General features: G+C 55.2%; 2 protein-coding genes across 2 annotated transcripts in view; one reads left to right on the top strand and one right to left on the bottom strand.

The window, feature by feature from the left end:
• Positions 1 to 1,054: 1,054 nt before the first annotated feature.
• Nat8l (N-acetyltransferase 8 like) lies at positions 1,055 to 5,897 on the top strand. The gene is made up of 3 exons (XM_051200189.1): positions 1,055 to 1,462; positions 2,589 to 2,753; positions 5,082 to 5,897. Exons 1-3 carry the CDS (start codon positions 1,096 to 1,098, stop codon positions 5,447 to 5,449), a joined length of 900 nt encoding a protein of 299 aa, XP_051056146.1. The 5' UTR covers positions 1,055 to 1,095; the 3' UTR covers positions 5,450 to 5,897.
• Positions 5,898 to 11,334: 5,437 nt separating this feature from the next.
• Poln (DNA polymerase nu) overlaps positions 11,335 to 18,768 on the bottom strand; it is a 97,726-nt gene continuing 90,292 nt past the window's right edge. Inside the window, exons 14-18 of the mRNA XM_051200219.1 lie at positions 17,819 to 17,929; positions 17,046 to 17,124; positions 13,475 to 13,542; positions 12,703 to 12,764; positions 11,335 to 11,435 (exon numbers count right to left, since the gene is read on the bottom strand). Coding sequence (XP_051056176.1) covers positions 11,376 to 11,435; positions 12,703 to 12,764; positions 13,475 to 13,542; positions 17,046 to 17,124; positions 17,819 to 17,929 — 380 coding nt within the window. The 3' untranslated portion in view covers positions 11,335 to 11,375. The remainder of the gene's footprint in view (positions 11,436 to 12,702; positions 12,765 to 13,474; positions 13,543 to 17,045; positions 17,125 to 17,818; positions 17,930 to 18,768) is intronic.

Raw genomic sequence — 18,768 nt, 5'->3', positions numbered from 1 at the left:
ATCCCTGTGACCAAGTTAAGAGAATATGCCACGATGTGTTTCCCAACCTGGTTACTGGCCCCCACCCCACGGCGTGCCTAGTCTGCTGCGTCTGCACGTCTTGCTCCTAGGGACCGTAAGACAAGGTTCAGGCGCGAGCCCCCGCTGCACCTGCACCAAAGCCACGGGGCGCATGCGCGGGCCGCGGAAGACGCGCGCGGGGGTGGGGGCAGCCGGGAGGGGTCCTGCAATTCCGCATGCCTGCTGCCTGGAGCGTCGGGTGTCAGATTGGAGTGGGGTGGGGTGCGGCCCTGCGTCAAGCGCGCGGGCATCATACCCCACTTCAGCCGTGTCCTCACTCCCTCAGTCCTTTCGGTCCTGGCCTCAGGCTCGCAGGGCTCCAGCCAGGGGAGCATGGTGCCCCTCCCGAGGACTTCGGCCAGGAGCCGCGTTCAGACAAAGGGGTGGGAGATGGAGACACTTCCGTGACTGCTGCCAGCGGCCGGCCGCGGAGGAGGAGGGCGCGTTGCTGCAGGCACGGAGGCCCGAGCGCAGCGACAGCTTTGCGGGTGCTCAGGGGCGGGGTGGGAGGCGTCCATCACTCGCTGTCCTCTGGGCGAGCCTCAAGTCCCCCACGCAGCGCCTCTCGGAGCGCCCTGCCCCTGCTGCCGCTCGCCCGCGCCCTCACTAAGGACCGCTGGCCTGATCGCTTCCTCGCACTCTCGTCGCTCGGCCCCGCCGAGCTCCCGCGGTCTGCTCGCTGCGCAGCCCAAGTGTGCCATCGGGCGGGCGCGGAGGCGGTGTCAGCTCCCACCCACGAGATCACATGGTGACCCTCGGCAGCCAATGCAGTGGACGCTAGGACCCTGCGGGACCCCGGGCGCTTCGACTGCACCGGCGCCGCTGCATTATAAATACTTCTCCAAAATGCGGCGCAGCTCCCTGCGCGCGCCCCGGCCGCCCGCCGCCTCCGCCCTGCGCCCCTGAGCTGCTGCTGCCACCGCTACCGCCGCTGCCGCCGCCGCGGGTCCGAGGGCGCCGCGCCCTTGCCCTGGGCCCGGGCTCTGCCCACTGCCGCCGGCCCGCATCCCCGCGCTGCGCCGCCCGGCCGGGTGCATGCATTGTGGGCCTCCCGACATGGTCTGCGAGACGAAGATCGTGGCTGCGGACGACCATGAGGCACTGCCGGGGGCCAAGAAGGACACACTGCTCGCCGCCGCCGGAGCCATGTGGCCCCCGCTGCCCGCCGCGCCCGGGCCGGCCGCCGCGCCCCCACCCGCACCGGGTCCCCAGCCCCACGGAGGCACGGGGGGCGCGGGGCCGCCGGAGGGGCGCGGCGTGTGCATCCGCGAGTTCCGCGCAGCCGAACAGGAGGCGGCGCGCCGCATCTTCTACGACGGCATCTTGGAGCGCATCCCCAACACGGCTTTCCGCGGCCTGCGGCAGCACCCGCGCACCCAGCTGCTCTACGCCCTGCTGGCGGGTCAGTGCGCCGCGGGGGGTGGGGTGGGGGGCCGGCCGGTCTGCCGCAGTCCCGGGCCCGGCCCGGCCGGGTTTCAGCGGGTCTAGCAGACCCCCTTCGGGGACCGTCGCGCTTAGCTCCGCCTTCTTCCTAAGTCCCCATTTGGGAGCCCGGGTGCCGCGTCGGTGCGCGGGACCGGCGGGGAGGAGACCCGCTAGAACCCGCGGCGCAGCGCTGCGGGCTCACGGCCAAGGCGCCTGGGCCGGGCGTGGGAACCGGCGCGGGCGGAGTGCAGGCGCTGCGGACCGGGAAGCAGCGGGTCAGCAACTCACTCCGCGTTGCCCGTTCTCCCCGTCGCGGGACATCCCGGGTGGGGGCGGCGTGACAGGGCAGGTAGCGCTGCAGCTGCGGCCCGGCGCGACAACTATATATAATCTGCGGGCGGGGGAGGCCGCCTGAGGCTCAAGTGCTAATTTATGACGGGAAGACAGCCAGCTCCGCGGGGAGCCAGGGAGGCTGTTCGCCAGAGCCAGGGCCACAGGGAGGATATCCTGTGCGATCTTGAAGCACACCCCTCCCCCCTCATTAATGTCATCCCATTCTGCAGATGAGGAGCTTGAGGCGACTTTCCCAAGGTCATTCAAGGGAGGCAAGTTTTGCTCTATAGTTCCTCTTCCTCCTCCACAGTATAAATGAGTCTGGAAATAGTACGGTGCTCATCACCTGACCCTGTGGGCCCAGAAGCTGCCCAGGGATGGCTCTGACTGGGTCCCTTCAACCGAGTGGGATGACCTGTTTGGTTAGGTCCAGCTCTGACTTAGCACCAGGCTAGGAGGAGTAGGCAAGAGTCCTTTTGGAAACTGGAGCACCGAGGGCTGACCAGCGCGGGCCTGGCCTAGGCTGTTTTGTGGACCTGTGTTTCAGGTTGTGAAGGTAGCAGGTGTTTATGCCAGAAAGCTTGGCAATGAGGAAGCATAGAGAGGGGCTGCGGCCATGACTGCTCCTACACAGAAAAACACTCCCCGGTGGGGCGAGCCCTAAGCACTGCTGTACCAAGGCGGTTTGGGCTCTGGGTGCTGTGGGGCCCACCCGTGGCCAGCCTGGCCTCTCTGCACCTGACGCCTCACCTGTGCCCCCTCGCCTGCAGCCCTCTGTTTTGCTGTGACCCGCTCACTGCTGCTGACATGCCTGGTGCCAGCCGGGCTCCTGGCCCTGCGTTACTACTACAGTCGAAAGGTGATTCTGGCCTACCTGGAGTGTGCACTACACACGGACATGGCTGACATTGAGCAGTACTACATGAAGCCACCTGGTGAGTTCTGGAATTCCAGCTCTGCCCACTCCCTCTCTCTTCTTCAGGTACAGGAGGGCCTGGGCTGGGGGATCCTAATGTTCTGAGCCTTCTGGATGATTGAGGTTTCTAAGTGTGGAGTGTCAGCTGGGTCGGCCACAGCCAAGTCCTCTCCTTGGTGGTCTAGCTCCATTGTGCCCACCGTCGGACACCTTTTCTTGTGTATGAGAATTAGGGAGTTAAGTCCTGGCTGGATCCTGAGCTAGCCCAGAGTGCCTTGAATGGAGGAATACTGTGTATGGCATACGGGAGGTCCCAGGGAGCAGAGTGGGCAGGGGTTCTAACCTTATCCTTGACATCCTGATCTAGTGCACCATAAGGTGTGATGATGATATATTATTTAGACCTATTAAGAAGCCGGGCGTTGGTGGTGCACGCCTTTAATCCCAGCAGAGGCAGAGAGGCAGGCGGATATCTGTGAGTTTGAGGCCAGTCTGGTTTACAGAGCAAGTTCCAGGACAGGCTCCAAAGCTACACAGAGAAACCCTGTCTCGGAACCCCCTCCCCCCCAGAAAGAACTCTATTTACAATAAGGTATTACATCAGATCTCAGGGCTTTCTGTAGAGGAAGGCTGGAGACTGGCCTCTCCCCTAAGCAAGCCCCGTACGAAGCAGGATGGATCTTGGGAACCAGAGGAGAGACACTTGGGATGTCAGGGGCTGAAGGTAGGGAACTGGCCAGCAGGAGTTGGGTCTGTTTCAGGGAATGGCAGCCTTCTGTTCTGCTAGCTGTAGCTTTTGCCAGCCCCTCCTCAGCTGTCCCATCTTATATCCCAAACTTCTGCCCAGCTGACCTTGGTGCCTGCTGTTCTTGGCCCTTCCTCACATTCAAGTTCAGCTTCCTGGCCTCTGTGGGACCCTCCACCTACCTGGCATTGCTTGGGAAGAGAAGGGGAAAGTGGCTGAGGTCAGCTTGGGTAGATGGCATGGGTGTGGCCAGAGGTCTTGTGTGCTCTGAGCTGTAGTCCCCCCCCCCCCCAGGGGTTGGAGTGTAGCAATCTTTGCTAACCCTTGGGCATCTGCTGGGCTTATAGGACCCCACAAGAGCCAATGTTGGACAGCAGATAATGGGGGCTGTGTGGATTTATGAGAGTTCTCATGCAAATGGGGAAACCAGGCCTGGGGAGAGTGACAGCACTCACTGCTGGAGGCTGTCCTGACCTCTGGTCTGGCTTGTGTGGGTGGGAGTGGGGTAGTTGGTAAGAGTGAGCTCCCCTTAGGGTCAGGAGAGTCCTAGAGGTTCTGAGATGAGGGCCCCTAAGCTGTCACTTTCTCTGCTACACTGTTGGAGGTTGGGCTGACAGCACCCTCAGCTACGGAGCTCAGAGCCTGCACTGAAGGAGCTGGGCTCCCCTGAGCTCCCAGGGTGTGAGAAGTGACGGTATGGGGCGTCCTACTGCCTAGTGGGGGCAGAGCCTTTGGGGAAGTTTGGTCCTTTGAGGGAAGGCCATCTCTTGGCCAGCCAGATGTTCTTCCCTACTGTCCCTCAGCCTTTGTCTTTCAGAAAAGTGTCGGGGTATTCCCTTGACTGTGAACCTCTGGTTCCGAAAGGTGACTGGGTTCCCAGTGGCCTGTGCCCCTCAGCATCCTTCCCGTCCCAACTCCTTATTCCCTCCTTTCCCCTTGTAGGAGAGAGGCTTTGATTGGCTTTGCTATAAGTGGAGAGGGCTGGCCTGGTCACCAGGCTCATTGTCCTGTAGAGGCTGGGTCTCTGGTGCTTGGGGGTGTCTGGCTGTCTGTGGTCTCACTGGTATTTATAAAACATTCTTCTGGCTTCTCACTCAGTTCTATCCCTGCAAGGATCCTGGAGGAGGAGGATGGCAGGCCTGGGTTGGGATTCTGGTTAGGTCAGCTGGTTCTGAGGCTTTGGCTGTGGTTGCCTGTGTTTTTTTTAGGAGGTCTTGGGGTAGGATTCTGCTTCGTCAAGGCCTGCCCAACTCCTAGGTACCTCTCTCTCAACTACTATTCTGGCCAGGACAGAATAGACTCAGGCTGGAGCTGATTGTGTCTGTTTGTGTGGTGGGATCCAGTCATGCAAAGTTGGGCAGGGTAGCCTGGACTAAGGCTGTTGGAATGTTTTTGCTGCTCATGGGGGTCTGGAGAAGGTAGCTTACCTGTTTATCCTGAATTATGGCCTCTCATAATGTTCAGAAAAGCTGAAAGAAAGGGCCAGGGTACTGGAGGATTGGGCATCACTGTGATACCCCGACTTGGTGCCTGGCTGGAATGGGCAGTTGTGAAGTCTCTCCAAACTTCTATGCATGTCCCTGACTGTCATGTCCTTCATAGGTTCCTGTTTCTGGGTGGCTGTGTTGGATGGCAACGTTGTGGGCATCGTGGCTGCACGGGCCCATGAGGAGGACAACACGGTGGAGCTGCTCCGCATGTCCGTGGACTCACGCTTCCGCGGCAAAGGCATCGCCAAGGCTCTGGGCCGGAGGGTGCTGGAGTTTGCCATGTTGCACAACTACTCTGCAGTGGTACTGGGCACCACAGCTGTTAAGGTGGCTGCCCACAAGCTCTATGAGTCACTGGGCTTCAGACACATGGGCGCAAATGATCACTACGTGCTGCCTGGCATGACCCTCTCGCTGGCCGAGCGCCTCTTCTTCCAGGTTCGCTACCACCGCTACCGCCTGCAGCTACGCGAAGAGTGACCACCACCACCTGCACACCACCCTGTCTGCCCCCGTTCACCTCTGCCCTCCTGCTCGCTGCCCAGTGCGGCCCTGCTTTTCAATGCTCACCTTGGCGTTAGTTTGGGTTTTCCTTTTTCAGCGTCATGCTGGTTCATCGCCTGGCTGGTTCTGGGGGCCACAGGGTGTTGCTCATCTGCAACACTCTGGGGTGGATTGTCTGCAGCCACAGCCCTTGCCTCCCCAGCGCATCAGAGTGGCTCGTCATGCCTTGAAGAGTAGCATTGTGGACCACCTGGACTATCCACAAAGCTGCCCAGCCTGCCTCTATCAGGGAAGGACTAGCCTTGCCCCTCAAGCACAGAACCTCTACAACCAGCCCCCCAAGGAGCAGACCCCTGGCCCCCAGCCAGGCTAAGGCTCAGCCGTGGGCCTCTGGAAGAGTGGCCTGCTGGGCTGGCCAGCCAGTGCCCTGTGGGAGGCTAAGCTGGCCCCGGGCCCTGCTTTGCCCTGTGCATGCTGAGGACATGGCCTGGCTGCAGCATGCTGCATGCCACAGCCCCCTGCCCCGCTGCCCTGCCTAGCCTGGACCTCAGGCCCGAGGTGGTGAGCTCCCCTGTCCTGCCCTGAGCTGGCCTCTGGAGGGCCTACCTGCCTGACCCTGTCTGCTCTCTGGTGGGGCCTGGCCTGGCCTAACCTGGCTCTCTCCGTTCCTGCTTTGCTTACAAATCATCTTACCTCTTTCCCTTTTTGGTCCCTGTGCCTCCTTGCTCTGGCTGACATGGTCACCCGGGTTTGGTTCCTGTAGCAATCCACTGCACAGCATGGTGGGGATTTCATGGGGGTGGGGGGACACCTCCCCCAACACCTGTTAGATCAGGTGGCCCCCTCCCAGCTGCCTGAGGCACTGGCCTCACGCTGTTTGTGGGATTTGCCCTGTGAATGTAACTAGCTCAGGCTGTTGTTGGCAATGCCTGCCACAGCTTCTTGCAGCCTGAAACAACCCATTGTCTAATAAGTTACGTAGACAGAATAGCACTCTGCATGACTTTAATTCCTGGGACAAAATGGTAGTTCGAGCTTCCAGACACATCTGTGTGGTGCTAGCATAGCACCGTCTCTGGCCCCATTTGATGGGGGTGGGTGACTAGGTAGGTAGAAGGTTTCAGTGTGCAGTAGGGAAGGAGACTAATTAGTGTGACCTCCCCCAAATGCATTCCTGGTCTGTGAGGCCTCAGGCTGCCCCTTGAATCCCTGTGTGTAGGACTGAAGGGACTGGAGGGTCCTAAAACCTCATAGGAAGAGCTGGGCATTGCCTTGTGGGTGGGATCTGCTGGTTGGAGTGGGTCTAGCTGTATCACCATACACTACTTTGCTGGGCCAATTGTGCTTCTGGCCTCTCCTTTTTGAGGTTCCACTTAGGGGTCCAGCCTGGATGGAAGGAGGGTGGCTTGGGACAGGGAAAGGAAGGCAGTGACTGGCGATGCTTATGTGGCCAGCTGAAACCTGGGGTGGGGCGTAGAAACCCATGCACACCCTCTGTGGGGCTTGGGGACAAGGAGTGGCAGGCCGGGTAGGCCATAGAGCTGGGCCCCTGGCACCAAGGCTACATTTTTAAAAAGGCTGCTTAGAGTGAATTGGTGGAAGAAAGCCCAGCTTCCTGAGGGGCCTTTTGTCCTGTTAGCAATTGAGGCATTTGCAGAACACTGTACAGACCCCATTCTCCCCTGTACATTCCTCCCTGGTGGTGCCCGATCCCCACTTGGGGATGGGAGTTTTGTAGACTGTACAGAAATTGGCACCCTATTTTCTTGCAGCTCTCAGATTTTGTTAATCTGGATTATACAGACAGACGTAAAGTGTTTTAGCAAAATGGAAAACAAACAGTTGTGCCTTTTTCCTCTTTTCTGTTTGGATTGGTCTCGGCTCGGGGCTAGTCTTACTTGCTCTGGGGGTATAGGGACTGCTGGTGTCTGAGGCTGGGGGGGGGGTCAGAGGCCTGGGTGGGCCTAAGTGGGAGCCAGGTCTGCCGAACACCACCGGCTGCCAAAACTTGTCTGATCCTGTGCCTTTGGAGCCTGTAGTCTTTGGGATTGGAAGGACACTGGGATCACTTGGGCCAGGGCAGAGCCTGGGGATCCCACAGCCACCCATGTCTCCTTGATGCTGACCTGGGGTGAGTGAGCTCATAGTAGATTCCCCCATCCTAGGAGCCTGGGGGAAAGGTGTGGCCCTTCTGGCCTATTGGTACCTGTCTGCCCAAGGGGATCTCTTCCTGCTGAAACAGCCCATGGGTAAAGGGAAGCTTGCTGGGCTCTTGATTATTCCTTATCTGCCTTCCGTTGCTGCCAAGACTTGGTAGAGATTCCAGGAATGGGTGGTGGGGTAGGTTCCAGCTGCATCAGGATGGAACTCCACCAGGCAGGACGTAGCTTGGCAGGGCCTGAGGCTCTGTAGGTATATCTGTCTCCCTGGGCTGCAGGGGAGCTGAGCATGCTCATGACTGAGCCTGGCCCTGTCTACTTCATCCCAGCCAGGGCTGTATGTGCTCTGCACATGTGCACTGATGTGAATTTTCTGTTTGTCGGGATTCTGATGTTTCTTCTACCTCTATGGAGGCCCTCCTCCCTGCTCTACCTGATGGCCATGTGCTTGGTGAAGCTCCTCTGAGTTTGCTGGCCATCTCCCCCTTCCTCGGGCCTCTAAGCACCTGAGGTGGCCAGCACCTGTACTCCAGGCCTGGAAAGGTCCAGGGAAGGCCAGCGTGAGGTCTGGCCCTGTGCTCAGGATCTGTGGCTTCCAGAGTCCTGTTTGCTTGGTAGTCTCTGTTTTAGAGTAGGGAGGGTGGAGTGCACCTACAGCTTAGACCTGGTGTATCATTGCTTGACCGTTCCCTGGAAGACACTGCCCAGGCATGTGTCTCTGCTGTATAGCCAGGAGGCTGGCCTGCATGTGCTAAGCTCTGGCCCCCGAAGGGTGGGGTGGCACACCCCTGAGTGTAGTGAGGCCAAGCCCTGGCAACCTCTCCCCTATTCTGCTCCCACCCATGTGCTCGCCCTGGGGCTGGGCGGCAGCTGAGGGATGTGCTAACATGGCTGAGGCGGTAGATGGCCGGGTCTGGGAGAAGGCTCTGGCTGGGGGGCCCTGTGGGTAACAGGCTGGTCTCGGGCTTGGACAGTTGCCATCCTGCACTGGTGCCCTTCGTCAGAGTAGGGTACAGGTCAGAGCATAGGCAGGGACACACCTAGTCTGGGCCTCTTTAAGACACAGTACCCTCACTTGCTGCTGGAAGGTCCTCTTCCCATTCCCACTTTCCTCTGCCAGCCCCAGATGGCCCCGCAGTCACAGCTTCCTGGAGCTGGCTTCCATGGCTGTGCCTGTGGCTGGAGGCCCTGGGACAAAAGTTTTTGGGTCTCGCTGGTGCCTGGGGCTTCTTGGTGCTGGGTATGGCTTCCTAGCTGGGTAGGAGCTGTGTAGCACCCCGAGGCTACCTTCCTGTCCGGGACCCTGGGGCGGCCTGAGAGAGCTGACCCGAGGTGGTTGTGTCTCCCTCCCTGGTAGCACTGGTGCTGCGTGTGCCTGTGGCTCCCTGTCCTGCTCGCAGCAGGTCCTGCCCTTGGCCACACTGCTGGGTATGGGGCAGACCCTGGGCTATGCTGCTCTTTGGTGCTGCCGTCACTGTGCTTCCAGCAGGGGTGGGGTCCTCGGAAGGTGGGTAGAGCTTACCTGGTCTGGGTAGAAGATGAGCCTTGACTTACCACTGTTGGATGTATTAAAAAAAAAAAAAAAAAAAAAACAAACAGCAATAATTAGCCATTTCAAAGAAGGGGTGTATCTGCATAAATGTGCATACCTATCTGTGTATGTGCATCTGTGTACACATGTGTGAGCATGTGCATTGGAGAGTGTGTATGCATTCGTGACCATCTGTATGAATATGTGTGTGTGCACAAGCACATGCCATTTGTAATCATGTGCTAATTTGACTATATGTGCCCAAGAAATCACATTCATGTGTTGCATGTGTGAGTATTTGTGTGTGCATGTGTGTATGTGTGGGCATCTCCATACGTGTATGGATGTGTGTGCATGTGTGTTTGTATGTGCACATGTGCAGCAGTGGGAGGGAACCAGTAGGGACAGTCTGATCTGGAAGGTGCTTTGTGTGGTAAGAAGCAGGGTCTTGTGGTTGTCTCTCGCTGTGCCTGTTCCCTCCCCTGGCCTGCCCAGCTCCACGTGAATGTAGCACAACCCCACCAGGACAGACAGCTGAGCCTCTGCCGGCCCTCACTTCCGTCCATCTCTCCCTCAGCTGAGGGCAGTGTGGAGGAGCTGGAGGTCCCTTGGACAGGACACAGACTGGGTTTGGTCAGGGTGCAGAAGGTGTGACACAGTGGTAGATCTCGCTCTCGTGGTTTGTTCCTGAATTTGTACTGTGAGCCCATGATGGGGGTGGGGGTGTCCTGAGACCCCAGGATGTGCCAAAATAGCCCCTAGGGCCAGGTGACGAGCCGAGTTCCCAAGAAGACAGGCTGGGGGCCCAAGTGGGTGTGTGCCCCTGCCTGCACGGCCCCCGATGCTGCTGTTTTTCAATAAAATCAGAATTGAAGGAATCCGGCTCTGTGCTTTTTTGAGGCACCTGCTGGGGTGGATGCCCTGGGCTTCCCACTGTCTGGGCTGTTTCTGCCTGTTTGCCTGAGCTGCATCCTGGAGCAGGAATGGACCCAGTGAGGGGGAGGGAGTGCCTTGGGGTCCCTGCCAGGGAGCGGCCCCTTCCCCTACTGGTATCAAGTCCAACTGCCCATGATGCTCTCTTCCCCTACCGGGGAAGAGGTGCCCAGATTCCTCTTTGGACAAGGATGGTTAGGGGCTCTGTCGCCCTCCACACTTTCCTAAATGTGGTAGATATTTACAAGGCTGACTCCTGGGCTTATGGGGGCTGGATCATGAAGAGCTTCCCTTTTCTCCTGAGGGGCTCTTCTGGACCCTGATGGTGCTGGCAGCCTCCTGCTGGGTGGTTCCACCATGGGCCATGGCTCCTGCTACTTGTCTACCTGTCTTGTGGGTACAAGCATCTTAGAGATGATTTGAGATTTTGATTTAAGAAGGTATCAGTGTTGGCCAGGTTAAGGGGTATAGACATTGTGGTGAATGAAGACACATTTCCTATCAGACCCAGGTGCAGGATACCAGCCAGCCTTGTCAGTAGGGGGGCTGGGGGCTGGGGGCTGAGGGAGGGTTCCCAAAACTCAGACACTGAGCCCAGCCACTGCATAACATTCCTCCCTTGTTTCCTGCCCAGAAGCCAGGAGGAATGTGAACATGGCATGGTCAGGGAATGCCTTTCTCAGACAGCAGGAGGGAGTTGGTGATCTCTTCCTGGGTTTGGGTGACATGACAAAGCCCATCTCTGAGACATCTTAAGTGAAACACAGCCAGGGGGCTGCCTGACACGGAGCTGGGCCTTTTTATCTGAAACCTTGTGGTGCCCATGCTCCCTTACTGGGCAGGCTCCATCCTGGCTCATATTTGGAACAGGTAAGACTGGGGCCTGAGTGGACATTCATCGAGGGCCAAGTTGGGCTGAGGCTTCCCAGGCAGCCTCTGAGCAGAGTGAACATTGTACATGTGTGCACCCATAGGAAGAATTCCCTCAGACAAGGAGATGACAGCTTCATATTAGGTATTTACTTCAGGTAGTGACCCAGTTGTTCCACAAAGGGTCAACGCGGCCTGCATGAGTCTGGCACTCAGAGTGCAAGCTGAGGACCTGGGGAAAGGCTGCAGGGTGGACTGCTGGAAACCAACCATCTCCTCCCTCTGTTGTCCAGGGCTACAGACAAACTTAAGATGAAAAAATGTAGTTGGTTGGGGTAGGTACTGAAGAGGGACCTCATTGGTAACTGGCAGGGAGATTTGCTGTGGCTCAGGATGAGTCCAGAGTCTCCTACAATGGGGCCAGGTGTCCCCATGAGCGGCCAACACTCAAATTCACCTTTAGGGGCACCTGTGGGGTGAAAACCAGAAATGACCTTCAAAGAGAAACTCAGCTACCTCCCAGGCCCTCATGCAGGTTAAGGAGCTAGCAATTCACAGGGAGACAGACACACAGAGAGCAGCCACATTCACAGGCATACACATAGACATACGTGTGTACTCACATTTGCTTTGTTGCGTGCTCACATGCACCTACCTACCAGGCCTCAGGAAGTGCGTAGGTCTACAGGGCTCCCAGGCATTGTGCCTTAGGATAGGAATGTCTTAGCGCAACATGTGCTCACTCTGTCAGGGCTTATCTTGGAGAGATGCTAGGGGGCAGATGACTTGAGTGGACTTTTCCCCGAGGCACTAGACAAAGCCACTGTGTCTGAAGAAGGAGCTGGCCCCCAGCTGTTTCCCATGGTTTTCTGCCTCATGAGGGCCCTCTAATGGCAGCTTAGTTTAGTTTCCTGGGCTTCAAGCTCCTCCCCTAGCACCTAGTTCTTTGCCTAACCCAGGCATAGGTTTTGTAGACTACCTCAGGGGGTAGAGGTCCTGCCACCAAGTGGGTAAAAACATGTGTTGCTCCTTAATCGTGCAGAGCTGCCACCTGTCCAGAGGTGCACAATGCTCTGGTGTGCAGCAGGGGGTCTAACAGCTCAAAGCCTTTCCCAGGAAGGCCTCAGAGCCTGTGAGCAAAGCCAAGGCTGCTCCAGAAGGTGGTCAGCCACTTCTGTGGCTCTGGTTGGTTCTGAGGTGCCCACAGGGCTGGATACTTTACTGAGTGACAAGATGTGTTGCTGGTATCATCTGGGTGGCTCTGCAGGCTTCAAGGCCTCCCACCTTATTACTCTCTGCCCAGTTATCCATACTGTTCTGGGGAGACTGTGTTAAAGTACCTGGGGGTCTTTCCCTGGCAGGAATCCAGAGCTGCTTCCAAGCAGTGTTCAGCCAGGTGCAGAGTGGGCCTGTGTTTAGACATACCTGGGGTGTACTTGGGGTATGTGGGGCCCAGTGTCCACACCCTCAGCAAGGATGAGCCTCAGGGAAAGGGTTTAGCCAGAGACTGGTAGAGCAGCAGTAGATATCCATGGTGGTGGCTTCTTACCAGAAACCAACAAGTCATCTAGTAGGGAAAGGATTCCTCAGCAGGGGAGGGACAAGTGAAGGCTTGGAGGGTGGTGGCCCTGGTGCACAAGGCTGGAGCTTGCCTTGTTCCATGCCTCCTGACCTCTGGGTTGACTCCAGCTATGAGTGATATGGCAGTGATGCTGGGCAGATGTGTCTCTCCTCACCTGTAGCTGTAGGTCCAGGCTCTGCACCTGTCGCAAGGACTCCATGATCCTTCTGACTAGAGCTAGAACAGGAAACAGCTACTTACAGCTGTGTAGGTCTGGGTCTGGACAGCCTTCTGGCTTCCAGGCCCCAGAGTTGAGTACTGAGGAAGGTTCAGGCTCAGTCCTGCCTGATCAAAGTTACCTTGCTATTTCTTGGGTGTACAAGCCACCCCATCCAACTGGTCATATAACTTCAAATCTGGTTCAACACCCAGTGTCCACATCCATGGCTCAGGATGCAACTTCAAGGACCCTCAGCCCACACTTCTTGTCACTGTACTGACTGAGCTGGCTCCATCTTTCCACCCCAGCTCTTCCCAGCAGAGGCAGGCCAGCTGAGGTGGGTAGGCACTGTGCCCATACCATTAGTTCTGGCTATGGTGCTAGGGCTAGTAGGAGGCACGAGGTTATCCTTCCCATTCAAAATAGTCTGGGCATGGAAAAGCACAGTCCCTGATGTTTCTGGCAATAGTCTGATGCTCTTGTCATCCTCTGAAGACATAGCTCTGTGGTCCTGACAGTGTGGTCTATCCTGGGAGCCTGTGTCATCATCTCTCTACACTGCCCTGAGTGGAAGCTTGGCCATGGATGTCTGTGTACAGAAGCTTCATGGCTATTCAGGGTCACCACACTAGCTGCCAGCTAGCTTGAAGGAAAGAGGGGGAGCAGCTTCAAAGAGAGGGCCAATTTCCTGATGGGTTACACTATCCCTTACGCTCCCTGGACGCACCTGCAAACTCAGGGATCTGAGCATCTTCCACTTCGAACAGCAGCTCATCATGAATTTGGGCAACTAACCTGGAGAGGAAGGAAGACACTTGTGGGTGTGGATACGTCCACATGGGACCTAGGGTTATCATTCACAGTTCCCAGTAGGTTGTTTGGCATTTGGTTTATTAAAGAATGTGGCTATGTGTGGAGTACATATGGCCATTCTGGCATGGAGGCCTGGGGTTGCTTACCATCAGGACAGCTCCAGGGAGTGGGTAGAAGAAGCCAGGTGAGAGGGATAAACTTGCCTTTGGGGAGCTGTCCAGCCCCCGAGCAGGCTGAGCATTTGACACTCAAGGAAAACTGGCAGGGTAGAGGACGAACTTCTTAGGAGCAGAGCACATGTGACCCCTTCATGTCCCTACTCTTCACTGTACGTGAGATGTGATGATGAGCAGAGATGCGGCAGGAGAGGTACTCCAGCTGTGAGGGGGGAGGCTAAATCGAGAATGTAGTGGGCACATACTTTTCAGCTCAGAGGAAGTGACTGGGCAATATTTTTTAAGATTTGCGTTTAAAGTCATATAAATATCCAATAGAACTTGGAAAATGTAAAAGTTCAAAGTACAAAATCACATCAGATATGGGATATTTTGGATGACCCATACAGGATTGAACATGTACTTTGGGGCACTAAACCACAGTTCCAGTTGAACTTGGCTTCATGGACCACTCATGTCCCATTTCTCTAGCAGTATGGCCCCTTGAGCCCCTTCCAGCATCAATGGGAAGAGGAATCTAGAAAGCAGTGCTCTGTTAGGAAGTGTGTTGCGCAGGACAAACAGATTCAACTGGGTGAGTGGGGAACATGACAGACGTACACACAATGAGGCGTGGAGAACTCAACCCATAGATATATGTCAGTACATGCGACAGCTTGACACAAACCCACAGGCTCCTTGGAGAGTGGGGTCCTGGTGGCCAAGATCCCCAGGGAGATGACACTTTAAAATCCTTACAGATGTGTAGTCCCCCGACCTGGTGCCAGCACCTTTGTGGGTACACAGGGGCAGCTGGTCCTGCACTGTCAGAGATGGAGTGTATAGTACTGGCAACAAGGATGGTCACAAGGACCTACAGTCTCCAGGAAAGGGTAGAAGGCACAGAGGGATCCCATGTGTGCTCCTCCATGATCTTTGCTCTGTCTCCTGGATGGGATTCTGAAGGGCAATATGTCCCCACTGCTGTTTGCCCTGGTTTCCCTTGTGGCACTGGTGGCTGAGGCTTCACAGGGAAATTGTGGCTCCCCCCACACCCCAGCATGGATAATGGATCAGATGGTGAACCCTGGCTGGAAGAAAAGAAAAGCCTTCATTCCAATACATGACCAGAGTGGCTGTGATGGCACTTGACAACAGAGTTCTTTGGTGACCTGTCCATCTGTCTTCTCCTCTGTCACCATTTTGTTATTGGGTGGGGAAGAGAACAGACTATGTCCCCAGCATACACACCATCATCTCTAAGATGGGATGACTTGGAAGTCGTCTTTTCTCCAACTCCCAGGAAGGTTGCCTTGACCATCACTACCTTCTCTTGCCTGTAAGGTGTTGTGATGATCAGAGCAACTACCTCTATCAGGATACCAAGGGGAACGGGACTGAGCTTCTAAAACAAAGTCAGCAACCTCTATGCCTTGGCAGGAAAATGATAAACCTTTTTGCGCTCAGGCTACTGTAGCCAGGCCATTGTTACTAGAGACTGTGCGGGCAATGGACATTATCACGCTGAGCCCAGATTCTGGAACAGTGGAGTACACATTCTCAAGAGACATTCATAGAGGGGTGCCCTTGTGTTTTATGTACTGCCTCTGGCTAGGGCATCAGCACTGCCCTCCCATAAGCCAGACTGTGGCAGGACAAGGCAGGTATTAAGCCGTAGCACTGACACATTTTCTTAAACTAATACCAAGGTGTCTGGTAGGCCTTGGCTCCCAAGGGGTTTACTTTTCTAATGGACGGGAACCTCAGAAGAGGCACTTGCAACTCTTTCCAGATTTAGCAGAAGTGCTTTCACACTTCTTGAAATCACACCATGCAATCTGAGCTGCCAGTGTGTCAGGACCTAATAGATGTGACTGTTAGTCACTCACACATCACCATCACAGCCACAGAGACATCACACTTACTGGAAGCTGGGGCACAGGGATAAGCAGGAGAATGCAGGCTTAGACCAGCCAGGCTCCCAGGGGCCATGCCACCATAGGAGGCAGAGCTACTGTATTTGCATCTGGTTGGCCTGACAGGCAGACAAATCTTGTCCCTTTGAGAGAACTTTCCAGAAGGGCCTAACCTCATCCCTTTGCCAATAGCCTGCCAGACAGCTCTGTCTATGGAGCACCCTAGACATGCTGAATTCTTTGTGGCTTCCTCTTAGAAGAGCATTGTGTAGTGGACAAGATAGGAGACTCTGAAGTCCTAGGAGGACGCCAGCCCTAGCTTGGCTCTGTCTGAGCTTGGACAAGGTGCATGCTGCTAATTGCCTCAGTTTCCTTTTCTCCGTATCCCTGAGTTAGATTTTCTGTGCTTACTCTTTGGAAAGACATTGCCACCAAGGAGACCCTAATATGCCAACATCTTTCTGCCAATTCCAAAAACAGCAACAGAGAAGCAACTAGCTGGCTTTGCATGTGACAGATGCAGAGTGCCATGTGCTTCCAGCAGCTGCCAGGATGGGCCAACACAGCCCAAGCAAGAGGTTATCCCAGAAACAGTGGGAGTGGGCAGATGTCCAGGGAGCTGGGAGGACATCATTGGGAGTACTAGGCAGAAGACAGTGAGGGGTGATAGGAGAAACCAGCTGGGCCCAGCTCTACCCAGTCTGCTCCCAACTCTTGGGCATATTCAGGGCAGGGCTTAGCTATAGTCTCTGCACCTTCCTCTGGTATTCTTCCCAGAGGGTTTGCAGCTTCCAAACCTAGTTCTTTTTAGTAGGAAAGTGCCTGGAACAGGGCTGCAAAAGGTAGTAGACAATAAGGCTTGGAGCTGAGCCCCCTGCCCCTGGCTCTGTGTGATACCAATCCACAGAGCATATTCCTGTTCAGAGGTGTGAAACCACCCAAGAACACTGGTAAAAGGTAAAGGTGGATAGGGGAAAATGTTTGAAGAAATAAGGTTTTGAAAGAAAGACAAGAGGTTTCTGATAAAGGAAAACTTCTGCCTTCAGCATGAATTATATTACAGGCCAAGAGAAAACTAAGCTTGGTGAGAAATCCCCATAGGCAAGCAGGTTCCCATGTCCCTAAAGCCCTCTTATGGCTGCGGCACAGGGGCCCATGGGGCCCATTTCACATTTTAAGATCTAGGGAAACTGTCATCTTCCTGGTGATTTCCTTCCAGGACTAGAGGTTGCTGACCCACTTAGGCAGTGATATGGGAACCCCGGTGTGTAGGCCCATGGGAGGAGCTTCAGGTCCTTAGGATAGGATGGGAAAACATGTGGTGGGTAGAAGGAGCAATGCCATTTTGGCACCCAACAAACCTCGCTGGCAGAAGTTCAAGGCTTGGCCCTGAAAAAATTACTACTTCACTGACCTGGCTGTCAGGGTTGGGGACGCGGCCACTGCAGCAAAGATGCGGATCATGGCTAGCTTGCAGAGGTCTGCGGCTGAACCTGTGGACACAGGGTTCTGTTTTAGGGCCTGAGGCGTGTGACACACAGTGCCTGAGCTGTAGAGACATTTCCCATTGGACACTGCTCACTCCACTGGCTAACAATGAAGGAGTTTTGCAACTGGAAGTCAATAATGCAACAGAGCTGCTTCCTTCTCAGTGCTGGAGGGTGTGGTTTGGATGTCTCACTGAGGAAGCCAGCAAGATACTCAGGGTGTGATAAAGGGGTCCCAGCCTATGTCAAGCAACCCATTTCTAGGACTACCTCTGTTGTTGGTGACGCTCCTGGGGACTCAGGTTCCTACTTTTAGAGGGGAACAGAATGATCTCCATGGGTCCTGGGGAGGCCAACTTTTTCTTTTCTTTCCTTTCTTTCTTTCTTTCTTTCTTTTTTTTTTTCTCTAAATAGGTCTGGCTATGTAGCTTAGGATGGCTTCATTTTTTTTTTTTTTAGCCTTCCAAGGGTTAATATTGCAGTCATGCCTCACCATGTCCTTCCAAAAATGGCTTAACCATAAAGATGGCCATGCCACCACATCAGCAGCTGTAATACCTGTCAAGCAGGACAGGTGAGGGTTATAAGGCTTCATATTGAGCATGAAGTACCACAGCAATCTGTCAAACACCTGAGGAGCAGGTGACATGGGCCTTAAGGGAAGGAGCCACATGCAGTGGTAGGCTAGGGGCTCTAGTACCTTGTACCACAAAGTTTACTGCCTGTCGCTCTGCTTGTGCCTGAAGCTTCTGGTCCTGTGCACGGATCCTTGGCAGAGGTCTCCTTCTACCCAAGATGGATGTCACATAGCCTAGGGTATAGGAAGGAGAAGCAGACAAGAAACAGGTATAGCACCAAGTGGTCAATACCTCCTTATAGCGCCCTCTACTTTCCGCAGGATGATCCCATAGATCCCCAGGGCATATGGGTTCCATGCAATGAGGCCTGTAATGGGATGGCTTCTGGGCTGGCCAGGTGTCAAGCTTCCCTTCTTTTCCCTGCTTCCAGCCTCACTAAGATCCTACACAGAACAAGGGAGGGGAATTTTTTATTCAAAGCCATGTGTAGGGCATGAGCACAGGAGACATTCTGGGGTGTATGGCAGCAGGAATACAGAGCAAGGAAGAGTAGCTATGTCCTTACGTGAAGGCAGATTGAGATCTTCAGGTGCCTGAAGTTTACATAGCTTAGGGCTCTTAGGAAATGCATAAAGGGTATGAGAGATGGCTCAGTGGTTAAGAGCACTTATCCACCAGGGGTGGGTGGCTCACGCCTTTATTCCCAGCACTCAGGAGGCAGAGGCAGGCAGATCTCCCTGAGTTTGGGGCCAGCCTAGTCTTCAGAGTGACTTCCAGGACAACCAGAGCTGTTACACAGAGAAGCCCTGTCTCTCATCCTCCCAGGTTTGCTTCCTGGCATCCTCATGGCAGCCACCATCTGTAACTCTAGTAACAAAAGATCTGATACCTTCTTCTGGCCTCTTCAGGTACTGCATGCTTGTGGTGCACATATATATGCAGGCAAAACAGTCATACACACACACACAAAAAAATAAATGAATAAATAAATAAAATGTACATGAAATGTACTGTGTTGCCTGGTGGTGGTGGTGGTGCATGTGTTTAATCCAAGCACACAGGAGGCAGAGGC

This window comes from Phodopus roborovskii, unplaced genomic scaffold, assembly GCF_943737965.1.
Source record: "Phodopus roborovskii unplaced genomic scaffold, PHOROB, whole genome shotgun sequence".
NCBI lineage: Eukaryota > Metazoa > Chordata > Mammalia > Rodentia > Cricetidae > Phodopus > Phodopus roborovskii.
The sequence above is the reverse complement of the archived record's forward strand: the minus strand, read 5'-3'. Positions and strand labels throughout refer to the sequence as shown.